General features: G+C 39.8%; 1 protein-coding gene across 7 annotated transcripts in view; it reads right to left on the reverse strand.

The window, feature by feature from the left end:
• The window catches only part of CDKAL1 (CDK5 regulatory subunit associated protein 1 like 1), a 495,974-nt gene that overhangs the window by 470,111 nt on the left and 215 nt on the right, over positions 1 to 25,648 (reverse strand). For 6 of the 7 annotated variants that reach the window (XM_068674727.1, XM_068674724.1, XM_068674723.1 and 3 more), the window contains exons 2-4: positions 23,827 to 23,864; positions 21,159 to 21,325; positions 18,791 to 18,903 (exon numbers count right to left, since the gene is read on the reverse strand). In XM_068674727.1, the coding sequence (XP_068530828.1) occupies positions 18,791 to 18,903; positions 21,159 to 21,325 (280 nt within the window). In that variant the 5' untranslated portion in view covers positions 23,827 to 23,864. Of the gene's footprint in view, positions 1 to 17,207; positions 17,322 to 18,790; positions 18,910 to 21,158; positions 21,326 to 23,826; positions 23,865 to 25,648 lie in introns of those variants that run through there. The other variant, XM_068674729.1, reaches the window with a different exon arrangement.

Genomic DNA, 25,648 nt, shown 5'->3' on the forward strand with positions numbered 1-25,648 from the left:
CCTGCTTATCTGTTTTAATGGTGATCTATAGATACAAAGATAAAATTATCATGAGGCATGTCAGAAAGGCAAAGATAGCAATTACACCTGCTACAACAAAACTGAAACAATGACCATTTTATCAACCAATTCATGGTTAGCTAAGTACATGGGAGAAGCAATAACATCAAAACTAAATCCTGAGTCCTCCCAAATACAATCTCAACTAACAAAAAATATAAAATTTAAGCTCATCTGAACTTAAAAAAAATTAAAGCTCATCTGAAGTTAAAATTACATCATTAGTCCCACTGTGTGACTTTCTGTTGTAACTTATTAACACATTTCACATGCTTACCTATACACACAAAAAGCCTTCAGAACTCTTATGCTGACCAAACCTTCAAAGGATTTATGCACTTTGCAGAGATAAGGTTAAAAAAAAAAATGAAAGAGGTTTTATTGCATTAAGAACTTTGGTGGAAGGAAAGAAGGTGTTCATACCGATGACTACACCTGTCTCTTGGGTGTCCAAGTTAGGAGCAAAACTCCCTATAATCAAAGCAAAAAAAGAGCCAACACTACTGAAAATCCTTACCTCCAGGGGGTGCTTCAGTAAAGTATCATTTCACTTAGCTAATTCAACTTAACTTAGGAACATAAACTATATGGTGAAAACAGTTTCTAAATATCTATTTTGACAGTTAAGTTCAGCATTCCTTCAGTAGACTTTTGCTTACCTTTCTGAAGTGGCAGCTAAAATGTATGTTTAAGTATGGAAAGTGCAATTTTAACAGGTTTTTTACTTGCCAAAGAAGTCTCTTCATTGTTTATTCTGGAATGTCACTTTAAGGACAATATTTTCAAACTGTAACTATGAAAACATTTGTGAAACAATGCTAGAGCAAGTGATGCCAAAAATCATTAGACTCTGTAGAGGTTACAAAGTTGCATTTTAATATATAGAAATAAATATAATTAGTTCTATTTAAAAACAGATCTGAAATCTACCTCAGTCATCAGGCTTCAAATCTTTCCTTTTAGGAATCAGCGTATTGAGAACATGGTTTGCAACATAGATGGCATGTGTTTTAAATCCTGAAGCTTCTCTACAGTAACTGGATACAACTTGGTATCAAATGCCACACAATTTGTTTCCTAAGTCACATATTCAATGTTGGCAAGACATTAACTAGCTCCATACTTTCTCAATCTAGATCCTGGTATCTGAAGTTGGTGGTAACAGGAATGGAATTGCTTTTACAAAAAAAGTTAGGCTATGTTAATGAAAAAGAAAAATCAACTGTAAAGGTTGAAACAGTCTTATGGGGGCAACCTGCTGATTAGCAGGTATTCCTCAGCATCTTGGATCTCACAAAAACAACAAACCCAACCGTAGTTTACATAAACTGAGTTGAATGTTTTTGTTTGTTTAAACTGAAGGTTAGAAAAATGTTTCCAGCTTATATTAATTGTCCTACTCTGAGTGTCCATTAACAAGAAACAGCAGACCTTTAAGTTACACTTTCTTGAATCACATTTTAAACACTATTATCTATTTAAAATTCCTACTGGTTATTCTACTGATGGAATAAGAGCCAATAAATCACTTCCTTTAAAAAATTATTTTCAATATCAAACCATTTTCTTGCAGAACCAAATTAATGCAGGCACAGGAAAAAAATCTTAACTTGAACCAAGTATAAGTTACTAAATTACTCTAGAAGCTACCTTACTGCTTCAAACCAAAGGCTGTGAAAATCTGCAAAATAAGAAGAAAAGCTACATTAAACTAATTCTTCCACGTTTTAAACTTAAGCATAGTTACTTCAGAGTCATTATACACATTCAGGGATCAGCAGCTACAGGTATTTACACTGCAGTTATGTATTTTTTTTTCCCTAAACTGAATAAACTTCACCTATAAAGACAAAGCTTAGCTTCTCCACTGTTCAGACTCCAGAAATCTTGCTTTTGCTATCTAGATTCATGCAATGATTTCAGCTGACATTTCAGTGTCTTGAAAATTATATATGGCTATAAACCATTTTGTTTTGTACTGGTGTACAATCTTTTTAAGAACAGTTCTTCAATGTAAATGAGGTTTCCCCAAAAAACTGAGTGGAAAACGTTTAATAAAGTTCTGCAGCTACAGGAAGGAAAAGTAACTGCCCAGCATTTCTTCAAAATCCTCCTACAAGAGCCCCTGTGCCGATATCAGCTCACAGGTTTTGTTTTGCTTTTTGAAAATAATCAAGTGGTACTCCGGATGTCTTACTTTGCTCTTTATTGTGTGCTAGGTAGCACACCTGGAACTCCAGGTACAAATTTGTCAAGTCATTTCAATCAGTGCCAGGAAGGTGAGTCCAATTAAAGACACTGTGTGTATACAATGCAAATAATCACTGGCACACTAGTACAGGTGTGAACAAAGACAGTAACAAGCAAGATATAAGGAAGTAAATGAGGAACATGCTGTAATTAAATAAATTCAGATAATCATTACAGTAACAGAAAACTACATCATTTGGCAACTGCATATATCCTCCCTCTTCCCAAAAGGGAGTAAAATACACTTAATAGTGAAAAAAAAAAAAAAAGTCATACATGCACACAGAAACCATGCAGCCAGTAACATAAATGTCAATTTTGCACTGCACAGACCCTTTGGAGTTTTGTTTTGTTTTTAATGATGTGTAGCACAAGCTGTAGCTGAGGCAATCTTTTTTCTCTGGGTGGAAGAACTTACATCTCTAAGAGATGCAAGCTTCCCCTATGCACGTACCTGAGAACCATGAAAATCTGCCTTGCCAACATTTCTAAAATGTTTGACTACAGTAAGTGAAACGGACTGCTTAGTATACCCTACTTCCAGCACAGTAAAACCTCTTGCTAACACTGATCATTATGAGAAAAACTTACACCCTTCTGATTGGACACAGCAAACCCTGGCTGCATCACATTGCAAGCGCCTTACTACCACACCCGTAAGCTTTATTTGGGTATGATCTTTTTCATGAATGAAATTACTGTGCTTACAGTAACATGGCACAACCACTCAAGTCAAAAATCTAATTTTACTCAAAGAAGTAACAACAATTTTAAGCTTTTCTAGCTAAAAATTTGAAAATCAAGAGTTCAAGTAACTAGCAAACACTCGAATGACACTCAAGCAGAAATCATATAGGTCAATCCAATCTTAAAAGATATTTATACTAATGACTAGCTCATTTCCTTTGTGACCATATTTGAACTGACAACGGATCTAATTTTTTCCAAATAATCTGCTAGGATATTTACACAAGCCTAATGTATGCATTCTGCATTCACAATTGTGTGGGAAACTCAGGAAAATTTCATTTCACTTGCTAGGGCTGCCTGAACTTTTGAATCCTCTCAAACAACGTAAAATAAGTTCCCAAGCCAAGAGATCATTTGTAGTGGGATCAATTAAGTGACTAAATTGAAAATAGAATTCAATAAAATGCCATTTTTAACCTAAACGTTAAACAGTTCTCAAAAATAGGTTTCAGCAATAGTTTTGGTGAAAGCACAGTTACACAGTGCCATCTAGCAACGACTAACAGTACTGCAGTTACTAGGAGACTGAGTTGGGTACTGAGTTTGTAAAGCCCTTACTCATTTAAGTACATTCAAAGAAATAAGAAATCAGTAAAATAAGCCATATAATTGCTGCAAGTGAGCCTAAAGCTAAATCTTTATAGACCAAATGGACACCAGCTGCTACAGCTCTCGACCCACTGGCCTCAATTCTGGCCTCACAAAAGAGAGGGAGAAGGTGTTAAAAATTTCTTTCTAAATAGGTTACTACCTCTGCCAAAAAGCTTCTTCAAATGTTCTTGAGAAGGGTTTGTTTGTTTGTTTGTTTTTAAAAAAAAAGTCAACCTTATTATTATGGAGCCTTGTAGAGCTTTTACATCAAGTCTGATACCAAAATTAAATTTTGATCTAATATTTCTCTTTTCTGTTCATTACATTTAGGCACCTACGATTTGTTTCTCTGCTTGTCATAACTCTTAGCATTGTTGAAATTTGTGAAGTTACACACACCAATAAACCCAAGTTTCCTAGCATACAGATGAAGAAAGAGCCCAAAGGTACCAAGATGGAGTCCTTACCAGTTCTAGTTACACAAAATACCTAGAGAAATCAATCACTGCACAAAATGCTGAAATAAAAAGTATTCCAAGCCTAAAGCTCTAGTTTCACAAGCGCATACTTCAAATATTTCCACTCAGCATAAGCAAGCCCTAGTGCTAAAAAGAAAGATGAGCCATCTCTTGCCCACTCGAGACCTATGTTCATGCTCTCCTCTCTTCCTTTCTCAGTGCCTTAGTGCATATTTGGAAGTATTGATACAGATTTGAACTTCTTTCCAGCAAACCAAACCAAGGAATGAATCTGGCTTTAGACTAAAACAGCCAAAAAATAAAAAATAAAATAAATGGTGCCAACAGACTATTTGTGAAATTATAGCAGAGAAAAATAAAGGCAAACAATAGAACTGTGATAACAATCTTTTGCTTACCAATTTAGAGGATATATTCTTTAATAAAAAATTACAATATTGCCACTATGAACAACAGCACTGTCCCTACATGAGCTATGAAATCAAACCTTTACTAAGCCTTTGAAGCTCTATACATTATTAGCGTTCAGTTCAGATACATTAAACAAATAAAAAATGGAAAAAAGCAAGATATTTGTTCAGAATAGTACATAAGTTAGCAAAAAGACTTTGATTTTTCCATCTTGAGCATTTCTTTCCCCTAAACCATCTCCTGAAAACTTGTGGGGTTGGTTTTTTGTTTGTTTTGTTTTTGTTTTAACAGAAGCATGCCTCAGTATTTCCCATTTGACTTTAGAAATGTCAATTATGAAAGTTATTCTCTATTAGACTTTGATCTAGATTTCAGCTGCCCTGGGACCTAAATTTGAGGGTTTCATAAACCATATTTTGAGTAAGGCATCAAAAATCCACCCACTACCCATTTAGCAGAATTGCACACACTAGATGAACAGGACTAATGCACTTGAAGATTAATGTAAATCAACTGGAGAATGTCCAGATGAGAGCAACAAAAAGGGTCAGAGATCTAGCAAACGTGACCTATGAGAGAGGCTTTTAGGAATTAGGTCTGCTTAGCCTAGGCACAAGAAGCCTACAGGGAGAAGTGAAAACAGCGTTCAAGTATGTGAAAGGTTGCTATGAAGAAGAAAAGAATCAGATGTTCTCTATACCCTCTGAAGAAAAGCCATGGGCTTGAACTCTGCTAAAAGATTAAGGTTACACATTCAGAAAACACTTTTCAGCCAGAAAGGTAGTTAATCATCCAAAGTAAGTTATGGATTTCCTATTATTGGAGGTTTTTGACAACCTGCTACAAACAAATGTCAAGTCAACGGCCCTACCCTTGGAAAGAAAAGCTTAGCCACGCAGGTGCCTTTTGGCCTGTGACCTGTGAAAGACTGCAGAAGTCCAAGAGGAGTCTCTGCCAGTCAGGAACACAAGCTTCCAACCTACTCCCTACAGGTGGCCAGGGAAACCATTACTCAAAATTCCTCTCCCAAACCTCCTCTGCATCGGTTTTCACCCCCGAAATAAACTCCACTTCCTGCACCTGCTGTCTCGACTGTCTGCCTGCCGATGAGCAACATCAAGCTGCGATACTTCCACCCGATGAGAATTTCTCCCCAGCTCACTGCACAGCCCAAATGAAGCTTACAATCACCTCTGTTTAAAAGTATTTTTGCCTCGATATAGTAAGGAACTGCCACCACCACCAAACAGCTACAGCTCGAAGTGAACTGCAGCCACCTACAGGAAAGACCACTCTGTCTGCATTTGAGAAATCAGGGATAGAACCAAAGACCATGTGGAAAACACATTAGTTTTCCAAGAAGCCGTTTTTTGGCAAGAATACATAAATGTCTCAGCAAAAATGGTTTGTGGAGAAACTCCCCCTTCCTCCCAAATACATATATATTTTTAAAACGTTTTATCAACATTTTTCTCCTTTAATGAAAAATTCTACTAGGGTTTTTCATATTCTACTTGTTACAAAGAGTATTTGGATTACTTGGACATATTCATCAAAGTGACTGTCTTAGACAAATTTCCTCATTTTCTATTTTCTGGTTAGTAGACTTGTAAAGCACAGTCAGCTGATGTTCTCCTTTCATCACTACAAGTTATAAGACTTAAACTTCTAGTTAAGTAAACAGTGGATGCTCAAATTTGCCACCACCTGATGGTCTGAATCTTTACATTCTCAAAGGCAGATTAACATTTACCAATGGTAAGTGATTTTTTCTGAAGTGTGATAATGGCAAACAGAAAAATGCCAACCCATAAACAAGCAACAGAATTTCAAAAAGTCAACTATCACTTGGGGAATCAATTACAAACAAGCACACTTTTACCCTTAAAGTCTGGCCAACAAAAGCTGAGGGTCCAAGATGCCTAATAAAATCAGCAGCCAAGTGATCTGTCTTCTATTAAATCGCATGCCAAAAAACTCACTTCTCTATACACCAGTGTCTTGTACCAATCAACAGCAATTCAATTTTGGCACGATTAACTCAAAGCCTATTTATAGCCATCCAAGACAAAGTTTCTGCTTAGTTTCTTTCTGTAAGCGAATTCCATAGCCAGGGATTTGACACACAAGACAAATGCTAATGTCTTCTGCCCAGATGAAGCCCATTTCTCAGCTCCAACACTCAAAGTGTTAATTCCAACTGGTAGCACATAAATGCTTACAAGATTCACACATATGCATTTCTGCAGACACACCATATCACAGCTAAGCATGGCTATTCTAAAGACCATACCAGAGAAACCAGCCTAGAGCCCACGTGGAGCTTAAGGTGTCTGGTCACAGCATCTATCCCACTGTCCTCAAAATGCTTGAAATGAGCACCAAAAAATCACAGAAGCTGGACAGGATGAGAAGGAAATTTCCTAAGAACTGCAGACATTTGTTATGACACTACTAATATTCTAAAACACAGCTTTATGATGCAACGTGAAAGGATGCAGAGATGCTCATTACTCCTGAAAAGTAAAGTATCTGATACCTGGAGTGTTCCAGCTAACACGTAATTACTGAGTTTCTGCAACAGATTAAGAGCCTACATATACCTTGTTTCATTTCAAAATAAGCTTCTGAGAAATGCCACAGAAAAGAAGAGGACTGAAGATGCAATGGTTATTCTGTATCTTCCACAAGGAGGATACAAATAGTACAAGAATCTGCTCCAGCTTCAGACCATTGTGGCACAATGCAATTCCACTAGCACAGATCACCCTCCCTGCAAACCTGGGCACTTTCCAGTACACATCTGGAAAAGCTCCCAACTTGTGAAAGCAAGAGGTTGCTCTTGGCCAGCTTGCTATTCTCCACTATTTTAAACATAATTCACGATAGGAGATTATATATATATATAAAATAAAAAAAAACCTCAGTGGGGAAGAAAAGAAAATCTATACAATCCAGAAATTCCTGAATTTCACCCATGGCAAATAAAATATATTTGCACTTACCCCAACTGAATTATAACAAAACTCACAAGCTAAGTATTTAGCTAGGCCTCAGACACATTTGACTTAAGATGTTAATTCACAACAAGCAGCACTCTCATTTAAAATAAATAAATAAATCAGATCCTATACATTGTTTAGAATTTGCCTTAACAAATACAACATATTTTTGAAACAGAGGACAGCACTGCACTAATGACAATAGTTACCATCTACCTCAAATGCTATTGTTAATAAGCTGTAACATATTTCCTAATCGCCAACCTGAATACCACCTGCTTTTGCCCTGTTAGCTAAACTCAAGGTTTTACTTAAGCTGTAGTTGTACATTTCAACAGATAGCATTTGTTTAGCAGTCCCTACCATTTTCAGTGTCTTATTGTGATGCTCTAAGACAGATGACATAATATTATTAAAATAAAACAAAAGTTAAAATCATCCCTTAATGAAAATAATTAGAGGGTTAGGTTGATCATTATAAGCAAAATCTTTAATTAATTTTTCAAATAGGGGCCTTTATATAAATTAAGCCAATCTCCCTATATCAAACAAAGCAGAAAGGAGCTTCCAAATGAAAGAGTTCCTCAAAAAGGTGGATTTTGCCATTAAGGTACTTCACAAATCTCAAACCCATAACACAGACACCTTGGAAAGGGAACTGAGACCAAGTCTAAGCCTAACTTAAACTAACAAGCAGTAACTCTCAAATAAACTAGAGGTACAAAAACTAGACAGACCTTCCTAACATTCAATAGTGAAGTTACCACAGAAAGGTCAGAATATTGATAGCAAACAAGTTAGAGCAGGCTTAACTAAATGCACAGAACTGCACTTTAAATTTGAATAATCCAATACCCTTAGTTTAAATCAGTAATACAGATCAACAGTAATTAAAACGCTAACAGTCCAACTTAACTCATAAAAACATCAAGTGCTACCAAAATACAGAAACTAAGAGCAGTGCCCCAGCTCTGTACTATTTATCCAATGCTGCCACCTCTTGGCTCCTAGTGGTATAGCACTAAGCCATATCTCAAAAGGTTTAGAGCTTTTGTATTTGGATATACACAAATACCAAACTTGCAGTTTGTAAACTACATCGTGCGTTATGATATCCTAATTATTGTTGGCTACTGTACAACAGTAAAGCATTTAGGTAAAAATTATATGCCTGAACTTCATAGAACCATAGAATGGCTTGGGTTGGAAGGGGCCTTAAAGACCACCCGGTTCCAACCCCCCTGCCATGGGGCAGGGATGCCACCCGCTAGACCAGGTTGCCCAAGGCCCCACCCAGCCTGGCCTTGAGCCCCTCCAGGGATGGGGCATCCACAGCTTCTCTGGGCAACCTGTGCCAGTGCCTCACCACCTCTGAGGAAATAATTTCCACCTAAAATCTAATTTAAATCTTCCCTCTTTTAGTTTAAAACCATCCCCCCTTGTCCTGTCATTATCTGATTGAGCAAAGAGTCACTCTCCATCTTTTTTTTTTAAGTCTTCTTCAAGCACTAAAAGGCCACAGTGAGGTCACCCTGGAGTCCTCTCTTCTGCAGGCTGAACACCCCCGGCTCCCTCAGCCTTTCTTCACAGGAGAGGTGCTCCAGCCCTCTGAGCATCTTCGTGGCCCTCCTCTGGACCCGCTCTAACAGCCCCACATCCTTCTTGTGCTGGGGGCCCCAAACCTGGATGCAGCACTCCAGATGGGGCCTCACGAGGACAGAGCAGAGGGGCACAACCACCTCCCTCCCCTGCTGGCCAATTTAGCAAGAATGCTTCATCCACTGACTCCCCTTGATCAGGCAGCCTGTAGTAAACCCCAACCACAAGCTGTCTTTTATTGGTGTGGTCTTGAACTCTCACCCACAAGCTCTCAACCTGTCCATGGCTATTTCTCAGAGGCACCTCTTCACAGCCAAACCCTTCCATAACATGGAGGGCAACACGCCCTCCCTTTCTTCCCTGTCCATCTCTTCTGAAGCATTTGTAGCCCTCTATTCCAGTGTTCCAGTTATCTGATCTATTCCACCACATTTCCGTGATAGCAATCAGGTCATATTTGTCGAATTGTGTTTCCAACTCTTGCTTGTTTCCCATGCTGTGTGCATTGGTGTAGAGGCACTTCAGCCGGGCAATCAGTCATATCACATTTCCAGAAGCCTTCCTGATTGCACTGGGACAGTTCACAAGTACCTCCAGTACCTCCCTATTGTTACTCTGAGTGATAGTGTTTTCAGGTATGCTTTCTTCACTCAGAGGTGCAGCTTATGCCAATTGGACCTGTGGAGACATGCTGTATCACAGAAAAATGTATACACAAATAGCACAGATGAACTAAGACAGCAGCAGATACACCCCAAGGATGGGACTTTGAGAGAAGAAACATCTATATGCGCCTTTACTTGTTTCCTTGGTCACTGGACTCATTTGGTACACCTGGAAACTTTAGAAACATCCATCCAGGCTTACACAAATATTACCCTACTTTTCAATGAACAGCCAATAGGGAAATACAAGGCTCCATTACACAGAAAAAAAAATAAAGAGAAAGAAGGACTTTATTTGCTCCTATCAATGAGGGAAAAAAAAACACGCAATTCGTATCTCAAATCTGTTTAAATAGTTTCCACTTGTCTCCAGCCCGTCTTGCAACCCACAAGTCTCCATCAGTTTTGGGCTCCTCACTACAAGAAGGGTATTGACTTGCCCAAGCACATTCAGAGAAGAGCACTGAAGTTGGTGAAGGGGCTAGAAGACAAGATTATTGAGGAGAGGCTGAGGGAACTGGAGCTGTTTAGTCTGGAGAAGAGGGGGCTGAGGGGAGACCTTGTCATTCTCTATCACTGCCTGAAAGAAGATTTCAGCAAGGAGCATGTTGGTCACCTTTCTCAGGTTACAAGCAATAGGACATGAGGAAACAATCAGTCTCAGGTTGCACCAGGGGTGGAGGGTTAGATTGCACATTCACAGAAAGGGTGGTCAACACTGGAATGGGCTGCCCAGGGACGCCGTGCAGTCCCTGTCCCCAGGGGAACTGAAGAGGAATGTGGACGTGACACTAAGGGGCATACGTAGTTTGGTGATGGCAGTCAGTAGGTCAGGCCGATGTTTGGACTTGGTGATCTTGAAGGTCTTTATCAACCTAGGTGATTCTATGAGCACAGGGCAGTCTGGTCTGTTAATACACCCTCAGGACTGACAGAAAGAACAATATAGGTTAATGTTCTGTACTTTGAGATACAGCACAGTTCAAAATCAGTTCAGCTACATTTCAAATTCTGATCAGCAACAAGCCAGAAATCAACTCACTAGGCTTACCTTGCCTTCATGGAGAAACAAAAAAACAACAGCAACTCACACATGCACAGATGGTAGTACTGCAATTGTCAGGAAAGCATTCCCAAAACATGTTAAAACCATCTTAACACAGAAGTTGTACAGCAATGACTGACCATAGCAAATTTATAGAACTTTGCCCTAAGCAGTTTCTCAAAAATAATGAGCTTACAGCTAAGCTTCATCTTTACTAGCAAAGGGAACAGTAGCCAAATTATATAGTAAGTACCTACAATAATACAATTCAAAGTCACCCAGAACAACAAATCTTTTACAGGTGCTCCTAAAAGCGCTATGATTAAAATATGATCTTGTTCATACCTCTGAGAGTACACTGTCAAAAATCTCTCCAATTTATTAAAAAAATATGGTCTGCTCTCCTGCTAGCTTTTATAAGTCTTCTATAAATAACTACTCATAGCACAAAGAACTGTGAGACATTTGAAACCAACATCTGAGTAGAATGCTCTACAAAGGTCTACATCATTTACATGACTACATTGAACTCACTTCATCACTGCTATTTGTGCTTCAGTTACAGATTCCAACTGCTACAGGGACACATTTCAGTGAAGAGGATGCAAATTACCAGAAGTTCCAATTTACCTTCCATGGTTCAATCCTTTTCAAACTTGGTCTTCTGTACTACAAGAAGCACTGCCAGAACTAAACCCTATTGCACAACCACGTGCAGCCAATTTCTTTGCCATTTGAATTAACCCTAAACATGTGTGCATGCTTAAATTTACCTATGTAAGTTCTATACAAGTGTTACTGAACACACTGTACACATAAGATTTATTTAGGCCTGCTGGCAGCTTTCAGTTGCTAGCACTGTGAAAGAAAATTGAGACAGACTGTAAAAACAGGTGAATCATTTCAGTTTTAAGTGGGATAAGGAGAACAGCACACAGTTGTCAGATCAAGTGATATAGGAAGTCATAATGGCAGTGGTACATGAAGCCATTACAAGGCTGAATGTTCCCCTTGAATAGGGGAACATTTCCCAGTTTGAGAATCAGAGGAGACGTATCCTGTAACAGAAACGACAGCCTCGAAGCTAGATACCCAACGTAACAGAAACTTGCCTAATGGGAATAAGGAGTTGATACTGAGGAAGCTGAGGTAGGAAAAACTCACCACAAAGAGGTCATACATATTGCATTTTGCTACAAGTCAGAAGTGATCGCTAACAGAACTCAGGCCACACACATGCTAAGCAATTTTACTGAGAGCACAGGACCAGAATACACAGCTGCCAAAACCACAATTAGAGATTAGTTTACAGAGTCTTGGGGAACACAGACTGCTGCAGATAAGAATGACTGAACGATGTTGTATTAACTCTGCACTGCAAGAAAGCAATCCAACAACTCCAGACCATTATCCCACTCATTGCTTCATAGGGCACTTTCTACTGCACCAGAAAATACCTGTTTTCTTCCCAAGGAAATCTTGGGTATCTAAATTCTTGTAGTCCTATCTGTTCCGGCCCATGACTGTCACCTTTTATTTTTCTGTGTTTCATTTCATCTTTCCTCATCCTCTTAACCATCTCAGCACAAAAGTTTTACATTTTATCACAACTCTATCAATTATTTCAACAGCACTGAAAAATTGGACTGACCAAAACAAAAAGACACACCCACACCCCAAGTGTTCACAGGCTACCTGTGCATGACAGAGAAGGATTTTCAAGCCCAAGAACCACAACCCAAAGCAAGCTTGTGACCATCACCAGCTTAGACCTTCTGAAAGCAAGAGAACGTACTACCAGAATCACAGGGGTAGGAATGGACCTTAGAGATGACCCAGTTCCAACCCCCCTGCCATGGACAGGGACACCTCCCAGCAAGCCAGGATGCTCAAAGCCCCATCCAGCCTGGCCTTGAACACCTGCAGGGATGGGGCATCCACAGCTTGGCTGGGCAGCCTGTGCCACTGCCATACTACCCTCTTAGTAAAGAATTTCTTCCAAATATCTAATCTAAATCTAATTCTTTTCTAACTTAGAACAATTTCTCTTTGTCCTATCACTCCACACCCTGACAAAGAGTCGTTCTCCAGCTTCCTGTAGGCCCCCTTTAGATACTGGAAGGTCTCCCCAGAGCCTTCTCTTCTCCAGGCTGAACAACCCCGACTCCCTCAGCCTGTCTTTCTAGAAGAGGTGCTCCAGCCCTCTGATCATCCTCAGGGCCCCCTCTGGACTTGTTCTAATATGCCCATGTACTTCTTGTGCTGGGGACCCCAGGGATAAATGCAGCATTCTAGATGGGATCTCGCAAGAGCAGAGTAGAGAGGGAGGATTACCTCCCCCAACCTGCTGGCCACACCCCTCTGTCGATGCAGGATACAGTTGGCTTTCTGGCTGCAAGTGCACACTGCTATCTCATGTTGAGCTTCTCATCCACCACCACTCTGAGGTCCTTCTCCTCATGGCTGCCCTCAATTCATCCTCCTCGCAGGCTGTACTTGTGCTTGGCATTGCCCCAGCCCAGGTCCAGGACCTTGGCATTGCTGAACTTCATGAGGTTCGCATGGGCCCATCTCTCAAGGTCCCTCTGGCTGGCATCCCTTCCCTCCAGCCTGTCGATCGCACCACTCAGCTTGGTGTCATCAGCAAACTTGCTGAGGATGCTCTCAATCTCACTGTCCATGTTACCTCACTTCAACAACAGGGACCAAAGCAACTGTACTGCCTCTTTCAGTATCACCAACCAAAAGCTTTTACTTCCATATTATATCAGTCAGTTTGAATCTGAAAAAGAAACAGGTTACATGGGTAGTTAAGCAGGTGTATAAGGTTACCAAGTAATGCAAAAACCAAGCAGGATTTGTGATCATGCAAATATATGGATAGAATTCTTCGGCATGGGTATAGAAAAACATAGGATTTACACCTCAGCTCACTTTTCCACATTGCTCAGCTGCTTCTGAGAATGACAGTTTAATAAATGCAGTGTTGTCTGAGAAAACTGAAATGCCTGTCATCTCCAGAAAGGTAGTTTGGGTTATTTTGTGTATTCCCTCCACCCACGCAGAAAAGGTTGCAAAGAGTCTTTTTTTTCTTCCCTGAATTGGCACTACAATCACAACTACTTGAGAAGTACAAATCTAAAAGCAAAGACTGCACTTGAATTCTATGGTTAATAAAGCTACAGACCGAGCACTTACTGAGCAGCTAATAAGGATTTGTCTCCTAGCTTCTAAAACAAAATACCTCATAACAAGGATGGCTCATACCACACCAAATCTACCCAGTAATTGCTGTAGTTTGTTTTACATAACACTTGTGAAGGAACAGAGAAGTGTTAATAACAGGGTGGAGAGAGAAAAATGGAAAGACCAACTGCTGACTCTGAGCAACTGAAATCATATACCAGAAGCCAGTAGAAATCTTAGTCAAAATACTTCAATCACCCCGTGGGCCACAGAGAGCTTATTTTAAGTTAACAAATGTAAAGAATACAGTAAGCTATTCAAGAGGAGATTATATATCTACTGCATATCTATGAAATAAATCAAAATCTAAAATGATTAAAATGTGCAATAGGGAAGTACTTTTAAAATGACACTTAAAAATACAACAAGACATCAAGTTATGAATTGTACTTCATGAATTGAGAGTCAATACCTGAACAGTTGTAGTCATTTTCTTTATTTTCCACTTGGATGAATAAAATGGATGCTGCAGCATACTCTGCTGTGTCTGTATGTGGATGACCAAAGTCCAAGAAAGTATGGTTTATGCAACACAATTAATACAAGCAATGCCTCAGTGCCCAGTTCTGAAACAGCATCCTTCCATCCAACAAACTCATAAATTGTTCAAGATAACAAAAAGGATACCTTAAAGACTGGTCTGAAATTGCACAAATAAAGCTGAGAGTCTGTAATAGCCTAGTTCCTATGTGCTAAATGAAATCCAACCCCACTGAATTAGCAACAAAACTCCACCTGTTTTTTGTTTCTGAAATCCCACCCTACAGGATGGAAAAAGAGTTCTGCGCTCGCATCAATTTCTAAAAAGCGATGTAGTGTGGATAACCAGTTACTGGTTCAGTTTTGCTGAATGTTTATTAACAACACTTTTTGCTTCCTCTTTGCAAGAGAAGTTACTGCACATTCTTCTGGTATTTGTAATGCATTCTTAATTTCTCCCTCCATCTCTCCCCAGCATGTTTTACAATGACTGAGAAGGGAATGCTTTGGACCTACACTGCCTTGAACCAGAAGCAATTATCATGAAGTAACAAGCATGCCTAACTGCTTGATCCATCAAAACGCATACAAGAATGTCAGGCTAAAAACCATCCATCCCACAAGGAGAGAAACCTACAGATGCCAACTAAATGCTAATACAACCTTCTGCTTCAGAAATCAACCGCTTCCATGTCTGACCACATACGCTCAGCAGCAGTCTTCAGAGAGAAAGTACTGCTGCGTGGCACACATACCACTGAATTCCCTTCCCTAACAATCATCAGGCTCCAAGTAAGGGAGAGCTCCCACCTCACCCTGATCCCCTTTCCCACAATAGGCATTACTTGTCTGTACCATGGATTTCTTCCTTCAGGAACTACCTCAAAGGGAGCACTATTAGATACACAGGCATATCTAAACTATATTGTGAGTCATGCTGCCAAGAAACCAAAACCAGTTTTAGAACCAGTAAAGCCACCACAGGCTATAATATTTCCAGAACAGAACACGAACAAATACCATGGCACAGCCCTTCGCCAACACCAGCTGGTCCTCACACTTCTTTTTGCTCAGACCAACACAAAGGAGCTTTGTGTTCTCACAAGATGGTATGCAAGATTTGTTCAGAACACTGCCCACCTTCACACTGTAAAAACAGACAAAAAATAGGTTCAGCTCTTCTTCTGGCTTCCCTTTGCCTTTTGCAAAGCTAATGCAGTTCCTAATTTTCCATCAGTGCTGCTGATACTGCAATGCCTATACATTGCCGACTCACACCACTCTCTCCCCCAAACAGAGGTTGTCTTTGCTGCACACACAGTTTGCAAACTGCAATCCAAATTGCAGCACAGCCCTCAGTTTTCACCCTTGCATATAGCCACTACCAAAAGCAATGAGTGCTTGCACAAACAAGAACATTTTCAAAGCAGATGGAAGACAAGAAAAAAGACTTTGGCATCTCCTGAACAGAGTTTAAATCAAGAACAGGGTAAAATCCACGCAATAAAAAAGGATGAGGAATAGTATTGGAAGATTTTCACAAGTCAAAAATTTACTTCTAAAATTAGAAGACATTATTAAATCAATGCTCAGTGTTGACTAAGTCAGCTTCTAAAGCAAACAGCATTGCTCTAACTTCTAGTTAGTAACAGAAGTCTGTCTGATGTTCCTTTTCTTCCTCCTAACACTATATAATGGCAAGAATGAAAGAAGACACCAGAGACAGTGCTTGACCATTTCCCTTTCCTTACAAAGAAACAAGAACTTTAAGTAAAGATCACATTTTATTTTCTAGAACCAGAACGTTATTCCAGTATGTCTTCAACTCCTGAAGTGTTGACTCAAAAGCTCAGGAACATGCAAGAAACAGGCTAATGAAGACACTTTATTTACAGTCATAAAATGTTTTGGGTTAGAAGGGACCTTAAAGATCATCTAATGCCTTCTCCATATCCTAGCATACAACTAGGACCTTCTACTAGCCATCACTGAAGAAATCCAATCCCTCCAAGTGTGTGTCTTCACACACTGTGTGCTCCAGCTCCCTAAACATCTTGGTGGCCCTTCACTGGATGCACAACACTGTCCTGGGCAGCCCAAAACTGGGCCCACTCTGGAGTACTGCACACAGCTCTCCAAATGCTGTCTCAAGCACCAAACGGAGCTGAACACTAACTTTTCTGGACCTGCTGGCTACTCTCCTGCTAACAGGTCAGGACACAGTTAGTCCTTTTTTGCTGCAAGGGCACACCGATGACATGTTCAGCTTCTTGTCTACCTCAATGCCAAACTCTTCCTCTACAAAGCTGCTTTCCAGTCACTCTGCCCACCCCACCCTTACCACCAGCTAGTTACTCCAACCTGAGGATTTTGTATTTGCCTTTGCTCAATCTCATGTGGCTTCTCTTAGCCCTTTCCTCCGGTCTATCAAGGTCCATCTGAACAGCAGCACGAGCTTCTAGCCTCTCAACCACTTCCTCCAGTTTGATAGTCTGCGAGCTTGCTGAAGGTACACTGCATCCTGTCTTCCATGCCCATTTAAGACATCAAATCAGAGCAGTCCTGACATGAAAACCTGAGACATGATCTACAACCCAAGCAGTAGTAGAGCAAACCCCTTCATACGCACTTGTTGCCAAAAGCATCACTACATTGGGCAGAAAGGCAGGTGCCCTCTTCACCACCTCATTCTCACATACAGCTACTTGCAATACTTGCACTTGGTTCCAGCTTCATTAACATTCTATGAAAGAGAACATTCAACAGATATAGTTGTAAAAATTTACTTTCACCAGAATTTGTAATCAATATTTTCATTCTATTGAACAAAAATGCAACTTCCAGAGCTCCTTAAATATACGTTTAAAAAGAAGTTACCTAATTTTAGTAAAGAATCACACTGAGTAATTTTTGCCTACCATTTCAGCCAGACTTTTTAAACATATTTATGCACACACACAAACTAAATTAAGATGTTCAATAACGATCAGAAACTAGTAGTCAATCTCATATGCAATTAACAAAATTACCAAACGTATTTCTGACCCAGCTACTGCAGTTGCTATTAAATTTTTAGTTCTCAATTTCAGATTCCAAATGTAAAGTTATTTCTATTTCAAAGTTATAAACAGTTCCTTTTTTAAAAAGAAAAAGAATAAAAATGTTTTTAGAAAGTCTCTTCCTTCACTTTTCCTATGTTGTTTCCAATAAAATTCCAAGAGCACAAGACAGCTAGCCAAATATTAAAAAGCCTGTGAAAACAGAAGTAGTTTCTGGAACACGATGCATTAGAAAAAAATAAGGTAAAGAGAAGCTAAGATTAAGCAAGTCAGAAGTTCAAGCTGATACCTCATTTGTAGTCTACAAAAATAGCTGCCACAAAAAAGGATTTCTGCACCAGCACTCCACTTGTCTGTGAGAAGAGCATACCTACTTCAGAGCTGAACTGCTAATTAAAGAATCGCATTGTTTCCCTAAAATAGTTCACCATTTGAATAATTCAGGTTCCAGTTTCTACTTAGACACATACAGAAAGATCAACCACAAAAAAGAAAGATGTAACTGTTCAAGGATGCCATGAGTTGATCATTAGAATAAACAGGCATTTTGTGAAATCGGAAATAAAACAGTTCTGGCAAAATGTCAGGAAAGAAAACCTTGCAGGTTTTCAGCAAAAGCAGGTACCAAGTTTAAATGCAAGACAGGAAAAAAAAAGTGAATTAGTAAAATTTACATTTGTATTTCAATTTTAACTAGTTATAAGCTATACAAAGGTACTCAGGTAATAATTCACCATTAAAACATGACAGTCTGTTTTCAGCTTCACACAGCTTCTCATTTGACGCTTTTTGCATTAAGGAGATGAAACATGGCCAGTGAACCACAAGTTCGGTTGTTTTTTTGTTTTGCTTTGCTTTTCAGTTTTAGGTTGGCATGAAAATGCTTCCTCTTGTCTCATTTCAAGATATTCAAAGGAAGAGGAGAAATAACTCAACAGCTCTTCCAACTCAACAGGATCCAATCCTGTAACATTCCACCTCCATTACACCAACTGTCCCTATAGAAACAAGGATCATTCACACAGAATGGTTCAACCCTGCTCCAGCAGAAAACACATATAATGCTAAATACCTAAAGACATTTGACAGCAGCTTGACACTTCCCAAATTTACCCACAAATGCTGAATTATGCAAATTTTTTGATATTCTTACCTGTAATTTTGTATCCATATGCGGCTAGCTGTCCAGCCATATATTCACCATCTGAATTATTGTGAGAACATCCCCATGTACGGATCCAGATTTTCTGAACACCAGGAATAATGCTGTCAAGTAGAAATGAATCAAAAAGGCAACTTAAGAGAAACGAGCTTCCCCTTTAAGCCCACTGAACAGACTCAGCTGTAATTCTCCAAAAACACAGTAAGCAATATCAGCTCCAGAACAGCTGCACAAGGACATCATGATTATGCAACTTTCACATAGCGGAGTATCATGTCTGGCTGGGATGCAGTTAGCTTTCTTCATGGCCACCGACATGGTGCTGCGCTTTGGACTGGCGACTAGAACAATGTTGATAAAATACCCATCTTTTAGCTACTGCTGCGCAGTGCTTGCACAAAGTCAAAGCCTTCTTTCTCTCTTTCACACTGCACATTCCCCTGCAAGCACGCTGGGGTTATTCCACACTATGTAACATCACAATCAGCAATAAAAACTGGGAATTTATATTTCCAAAATAGCCCCTGTTCTGAGACTGGCTGGGCACTGGTCTGCTGCAGGAGGTGGTGATTCCACACCTTTCCTTCAATTATTAAACTAGCTTCATCTCAAGCCACAAGTTTGCTAGCTTTTGCTCTTCTGATTCTGTCCCACAGCCTGCTGGGGAAGGATGAAGAAGCATCTGAGTGGGTATTTAGTTGTGGGGCAGGACCAACTCACGAGAGTACCAGATAACATTTTCAGTGCTTCTTTACATTTGAGCTTGAATAAACAGTAAATCTCAGAACTGGAACAAAGCTCTTTTTAAGCAAGACAAGTATTTTTTTTGAACATATGTAAGTTCTGAATGCAGTACAGTTTCAGTATTGTTTTGATACCATCCTTTCCACAATTCCCACCTCCACTATCTTCCCAGAGAAACATCTACACTTCTAAAGGGAAAATTGACTTAAAAGTCTATCTTGGGACAGGCATTTTTTAAGAGGAAAGTTGAAACCACAAAAGTAAAGACATTTGAAGAAAACAGACACACAAAATTATCTAACAATCTTAAAACAGTGGTGGAATTTCTAGACACAGAGTTATATCCTTGCCTGTCTCACAGAAAAGTGAAAGAGTGAAAGCTCTTTAATAATTTATGGCTGTCTTCTTCAGAACAGAAAAAAACACGGGTTAGGACTCCTTAAGCCAGCTCTAGAGCCATTACAAGCACCAGTTCTTGATGCCAATTCAATGACCACAGTCATTTTGATTTGTTTTTGGGTTTTGATTTATTATTTTTTTTTATTTTTAAGAGAGTAACATGCAGAAAAGGTTTTCTTGTGCTGTGACAGTTTGTGTGACAGGTTGCCTTTGTTACCTTCATTTGCATTTTACAATTTCCGCAATGGATCAGATAAAGAAAGATAAAAAGATAAAACAATTTGCAACTGGGATTTGAACATCTCATTGTTTAAAAGGTAGGTCTTCCTATATAAGTGAGTTCTCAAGCAGACTCCTTCACTGCATGTCCTGTGTAAGTTTTTGACTATTCTGGATAACACTTTTACCCAACACAAATAAGAATCATGGGAAATTTCACACACAGAGCACAGGGTTAGACTGTCTGCAACTAACACAGGTTTCACAAAGCAGACTGTAACCCCATATTACATAATTACAAACAGGAATTCCATATTCCACAAAAAACATCTAAAAGGCAGAAGGACAGGAAAAGCATTCAAAGATTTATATGGTTTTGTTTTGTTGTTGCTGTTTTGGTTTTTGTTTTAATTTAACACAGACCCACTTTTAATATGCCCTTCTCACCTTGAAAAAAATGACGAATTCAAGGATTACAAATGCATCAGCTGTAAAGAACATCTCTCAGCAATGGCCAATACGTTTGGATACACCTCCATTGCAGTTAGTAGCTAATAAACTTAATCTCATTCTGACCTATTAAGCATCAGTTTCTCATCATCCTCACAGTTTTGTTTGTATTTCCTATTCCAGATGTCAAAAGATTACTCCAGGACTGCATTCTGAAGAGCTCAGCTTCTACTGAAGTAATTAAAAAGAAGCAATTTTTCAGAAATGCTTAAGCAACAGGAACTATTTTTCTACCCCAATTACTTCAGTAATCAATATCTCAATCATAAATATTCTCTACAAAGAGTTGTCTAGGAGAAACTTGCTTAGGGGATTGTTATTCATTTTCATTATATCTTATAAACACTATTCGTTTTTATACTGTATTCAGATTTTGTATTATGAGATAATGGGAACTCCCACCTTATTTTTAGAATTTGACAGTGCACATGAGATATGAAGAAGGAAGAAAGAAAGGGTTTTCCCTGTTACCCCAGGAAGAATTTACCTGTCACTTGGGGGATCATCATCTGTCTGAGTATTTTGCTGTGAGCTGCGTTTTCGCACTTTTGGAAAAACATTCTTTCTTACAAACTGCCGATCATGGGGTTTTGGATCTTGTGCTGACACAATGTCTTCAATGTCTTCAAGCACTGAATCACAGGCAGCAGGCATCTTTGAGAAGCATTAGAGAAGAATGGTATTAGCAAGCACCTGAATACAAAGTCAGGTTCTAACGAAAAGTCAGATATACATACACATGCAATATAGCATACATGAGGGACCTTTGGCACACAATTATCCCAAGATATTTCCTGACACTGTCTTCTCCTGAGATCCCTCTGACAGGCAGGGAGATGGAGACACAGAAGATACAGGGTTTTTGTTTGTTGAATAACCTGTACCTTACCTTCTATTATCAAAAACCCTGCAGCTCCTTTGGCATCACATATCCAAGATGCAAGTGCTCTTGATCATGTCAGGCATGATAATGAAATAATGAGTTCACGTTATGTGATAGGTATACTTCTGCTCACATAACATGAGAAGAATTGTGGAGACAGCATTCAAATGCCTGCACAGGAGCCTGTTGTGGACCTTTCATGTGTGTGCTGAAAATAGGTGCACAGTAGTTCAACTTGTCTTCATAGTCCATTAGAATACAAAACAACTGAAACATTCCTAGAATTCCTGACCCCCCAGGCTTTTCATCTCAATTCATTCATTCAGCACAACAGCAAAATCAAAACTCCTGTCCTCAGGTGCAAGAAGTTAAACAAGCATACCCAGCTAATATAAAATATTATGATCTGACTAGTAAAATTTTAGTGATGTTTTAGCACATTAAGTTCTATTTTCCATAAGAAAGTAAATACTTTTGAACTTTTGCATGCTTCTCATCAGTAAAGGTGTTATGTATGCTCACATATCTAAATATGTATATATACGTATCTCCTAGTAAATCTCAAGATCCAGATCAGAAAAAGGTAATTTGCTAAAGTAGCCTACAAAAAAAAAGTTACTGCCTTAGTTACATACCTCACTTAATCCTTAACCAGAATTAACTCTCATTTACCACTGCAAACCTGGCTTGGCACGCGTCTCAAAAAAAAAAAAAAAAAAACGTTGCACAAAACACTTCACAAAGTTCACAGAAAAAAATACAACACTGCCCTAACAGAAAGTGAAGAACGAAACAAACAAGGCTTTAATTTCTGTAAAACACATTTGGGGATCAGAAAATTCAGGCTACTGGTCTACAATATTCTTTTAGACTTTTCTCCTGAATAATTTAAGAATGTAAGAAGTAAAATGCCTGTACATTTTCCCATTATGAGTGTTTTTGTCAGTCTTGCAAAATATATTTCTAAGGAAAACTTCACACAACTTGAACCATTACATTTCTGTGTAACTTTAGCAGGAGCATAATGACATCACAGAGAAGATAAACCTGAAATTGAGACATCTAATTATTCAGCGTTCTTCTAGAAGAAAAATGCCAGGATCTTTAAAAAAGAAATGTAAAGAATAAAGAAGCTGTGAGAAGTCTTGCAATAAAGACTCTTGGTATAAGCACCTACTCTAAAAGTTTATTAGAATTCCCACTCAGAAGCACCATAATTGTGCAGACATTTATTGGCTTAATATTACTGAGTCAGCATTACCATTAAGCTACAGACATCTAGCTCAATAAACGAGTTACTGTTTTGGTCTACATAGACTTTCCACAATAGCAGTTTAAACAACAAAAACTAATGGAGGTAGAGCGAATAATGCAGAAGCTTCAGTTTACATAAAACCTAACTCCAGAGATGAACTGGCTTCCAAATTTAGACCTCTGTCTTCTCATCTAGGTGCATGCTGACTACATCTCTGAGCAAACACTTAATGATGGTAACATGTATTTCTAAAGAATGGTGTTTTTAAAACAAGAAAGCTGAAGTTTTCTGCTTCAATGTCAAATACTAAATTGAACACAAATAGGATTTGACCTTACTAGAGGTCATATCACTACCTTGTCCTGCAAAGCATCCAAGTATAGGGAAAATGAGATTTTATCCACCAAGATAAAGTTTAATCCTTTAAACTGCTATACAGAAATACAGACACCAGATAAAGATGTCAGTTAAACGCTTTTTAGATGATCTTACAGGAACTGAGAACGGGATTGCAGGTAGTTTTTTGGTTTCTCAGAAAGTAACAGGACTAGAAAGAACCACTCCTACGTCTTCACTACCAATCTGTTCTGGTGCAAACAAGTGAGGGTAGATTTTCAGTTACCAGCAGGGCTTTATATGGAAATGCAAACACCAAAACACAAAATGAGGCAAGTTTATACAGTACATAACAAACAACATGGCTTAACTGTTCAGGTGCTGGCTCATCCCAAACTCCCCTTTGTGTGCCTACGCCTGCTCTAGCTCATGAAGCTCCACATCGCTCACACTGAAGAGGAAAAAAAAAGGCGACATCCCCTACACTGCTTTATACTGCTAACAGAACATAGGAATATGTAATAGTAATCAACACAGGAAATGAAAAAAAAGCATTTTGGTTTGGGTCCCCCAGTCTCTTCTCGAAACATTTCTGATACAACGGAACAGCTTGCAAAACAAATAAGCTTAGTATATTTCCACGGCCCACAAAAGAAAGAACACAGCCAACTAAATTCATACCTTTTTAAGCACGACCGAAATCCCTTTGGATGATAAACCTGGAGAAAAAAAAAAAAGAAAAAAAAAAAAGATACAGCATGAACTACCAGAACTATCAGACAGAAAACCACGAGTGGAAGTTACTACCCATTAAGTACTCATCCTGCCATTGCAGAAATCTGTTTTCTACTTTGACATGCTTAAAGCCTCCAGAGGATAAGATGGGGTACACCTGCTGACTGACTGACAAGCTGCAACAGTTGCCGAATTTCCCCCATTCTTCACCCAGACTGTAATCTTCTTGTCCTTGTTTTATAGAATCATATTTTTGTGAGAGTCTGATGTATCCTTTCAGATTTCTCCTCCTCCAGATTTTTTAAGTCTTCAAACAGGAGTTTAAAATTTGGATCATAAGAAGGGAAAGGGACAGACTGACAAGAAGAACACACTTTCATAAACTTAATTTCCTTCAAGAGTTTGTTTAACAGTAAAATTTAGCTAAAGGCATTCACAACTTTTTATTATTATGGAATTTCGGAGGGCAGACTGAATCGTTCAGGACACTGGTAGAGAGGGTCCCTTGGGAGTCTGTCCTCAAGGGAAGAGGGGTCCAGGAAAGCTGGACATTCCGCAAGTAGGGAGTCTTCAAGGTGCAGAAGCAAGCTGCTCCCACGTGCCCTAAGTTGAGCCAACGAGGAAGAAGACTGGCATGGCTGAACAGGGAACTTTTGCTGTATATTTGGGAGAAAAAGAGAGTTTATGTCCTATGAGAGAAGGGACAGGCAGCTCGGGGAAGAGTACAAGGAAGTTGCCAGCATATGCAGAGAAAAAATCAGAAAGGCTAAAGCCCACCACAAGCTCAACGTGGCCGCTATGGTCAAGGATAACAAAAAATGTTTTTATAAATATATTAATGGCAAGAAGAGAGCCAAGAAGAATCTCCGTTCTTTACTGGACACAGGGGGAAACATGATTACTAAAGATAAGGAAAAGGCTGAGATTCTTAATGCCTTCTTTACATCTGTCTTTACTAGCCAGCCCAATTATCCTTGGGGTACTCAGCCACCTGACCTGGAAGTCTGGGATGGGGAGCAGAATGCCCAGACAGTTCAGGTGCAAACAGTTATAGAGACCTGCTGCTCCACCTGGGCCATCACAAGTCCATGGGGCCAGATGGGATCCACCTGAGGGTGCTGAGGGAGTTGGCGGATATGATTGCTGGGCTGCTTTCCATCATCTACCAGCAGTCATGCTCATGGTCATCCAGAGAGGTGCCAGATGACTGGAGACTTGCTAACGTGACACCCATCTATAAGAAGGGTGGTAAGGAGGACCTGGGGAACTTCAGGCCTGTCAGCGTGAGCTTGGTGCTAGGAAAGGTGATGGAACAGGTCATCTTGTGGGCAATCATGGGCCCAGAGAGCGGTGGTGAACGGAGTAAAATCCAGCTGGTGACCGGTCAGGAGTGGTGCTCCCCAGGGGTCGGTGCTGGGGCCCATCCTCTTTAACACCTTTACTGATGATTCGGATGAGGGAACTGAGCGCACCCTCAGTTGTCTGCAGTGGACACCAAGCTGGGGGTGAAGTACCGATGTGCAGGAGGGTAGGAAGGCCCTGCAGAGGGACCTGGGCAGGATGGGTGGATGGGCAGAGGCCAAGGGGATGAGGCTCAACACGGCCAAGCGCCGGGTCCTGCAGCGTGGCCACAACCACCCCACGCCGCGCCATAGGCTGGGGGCGGAGGGGCTGGGAAGCTGCGCGGAGGGAAAGACCCGGGGGTGCTGCCTGACGGGGGCCTGAACCGAGCCAGCAGCGTGCCAGGCGGCCAAGGAGGCCAGCGGCA

The sequence above is a fragment of the Anas acuta genome, chromosome 2 (genome assembly GCF_963932015.1).
Source record: "Anas acuta chromosome 2, bAnaAcu1.1, whole genome shotgun sequence".
Classification (NCBI taxonomy): Eukaryota; Metazoa; Chordata; class Aves; order Anseriformes; family Anatidae; genus Anas; species Anas acuta.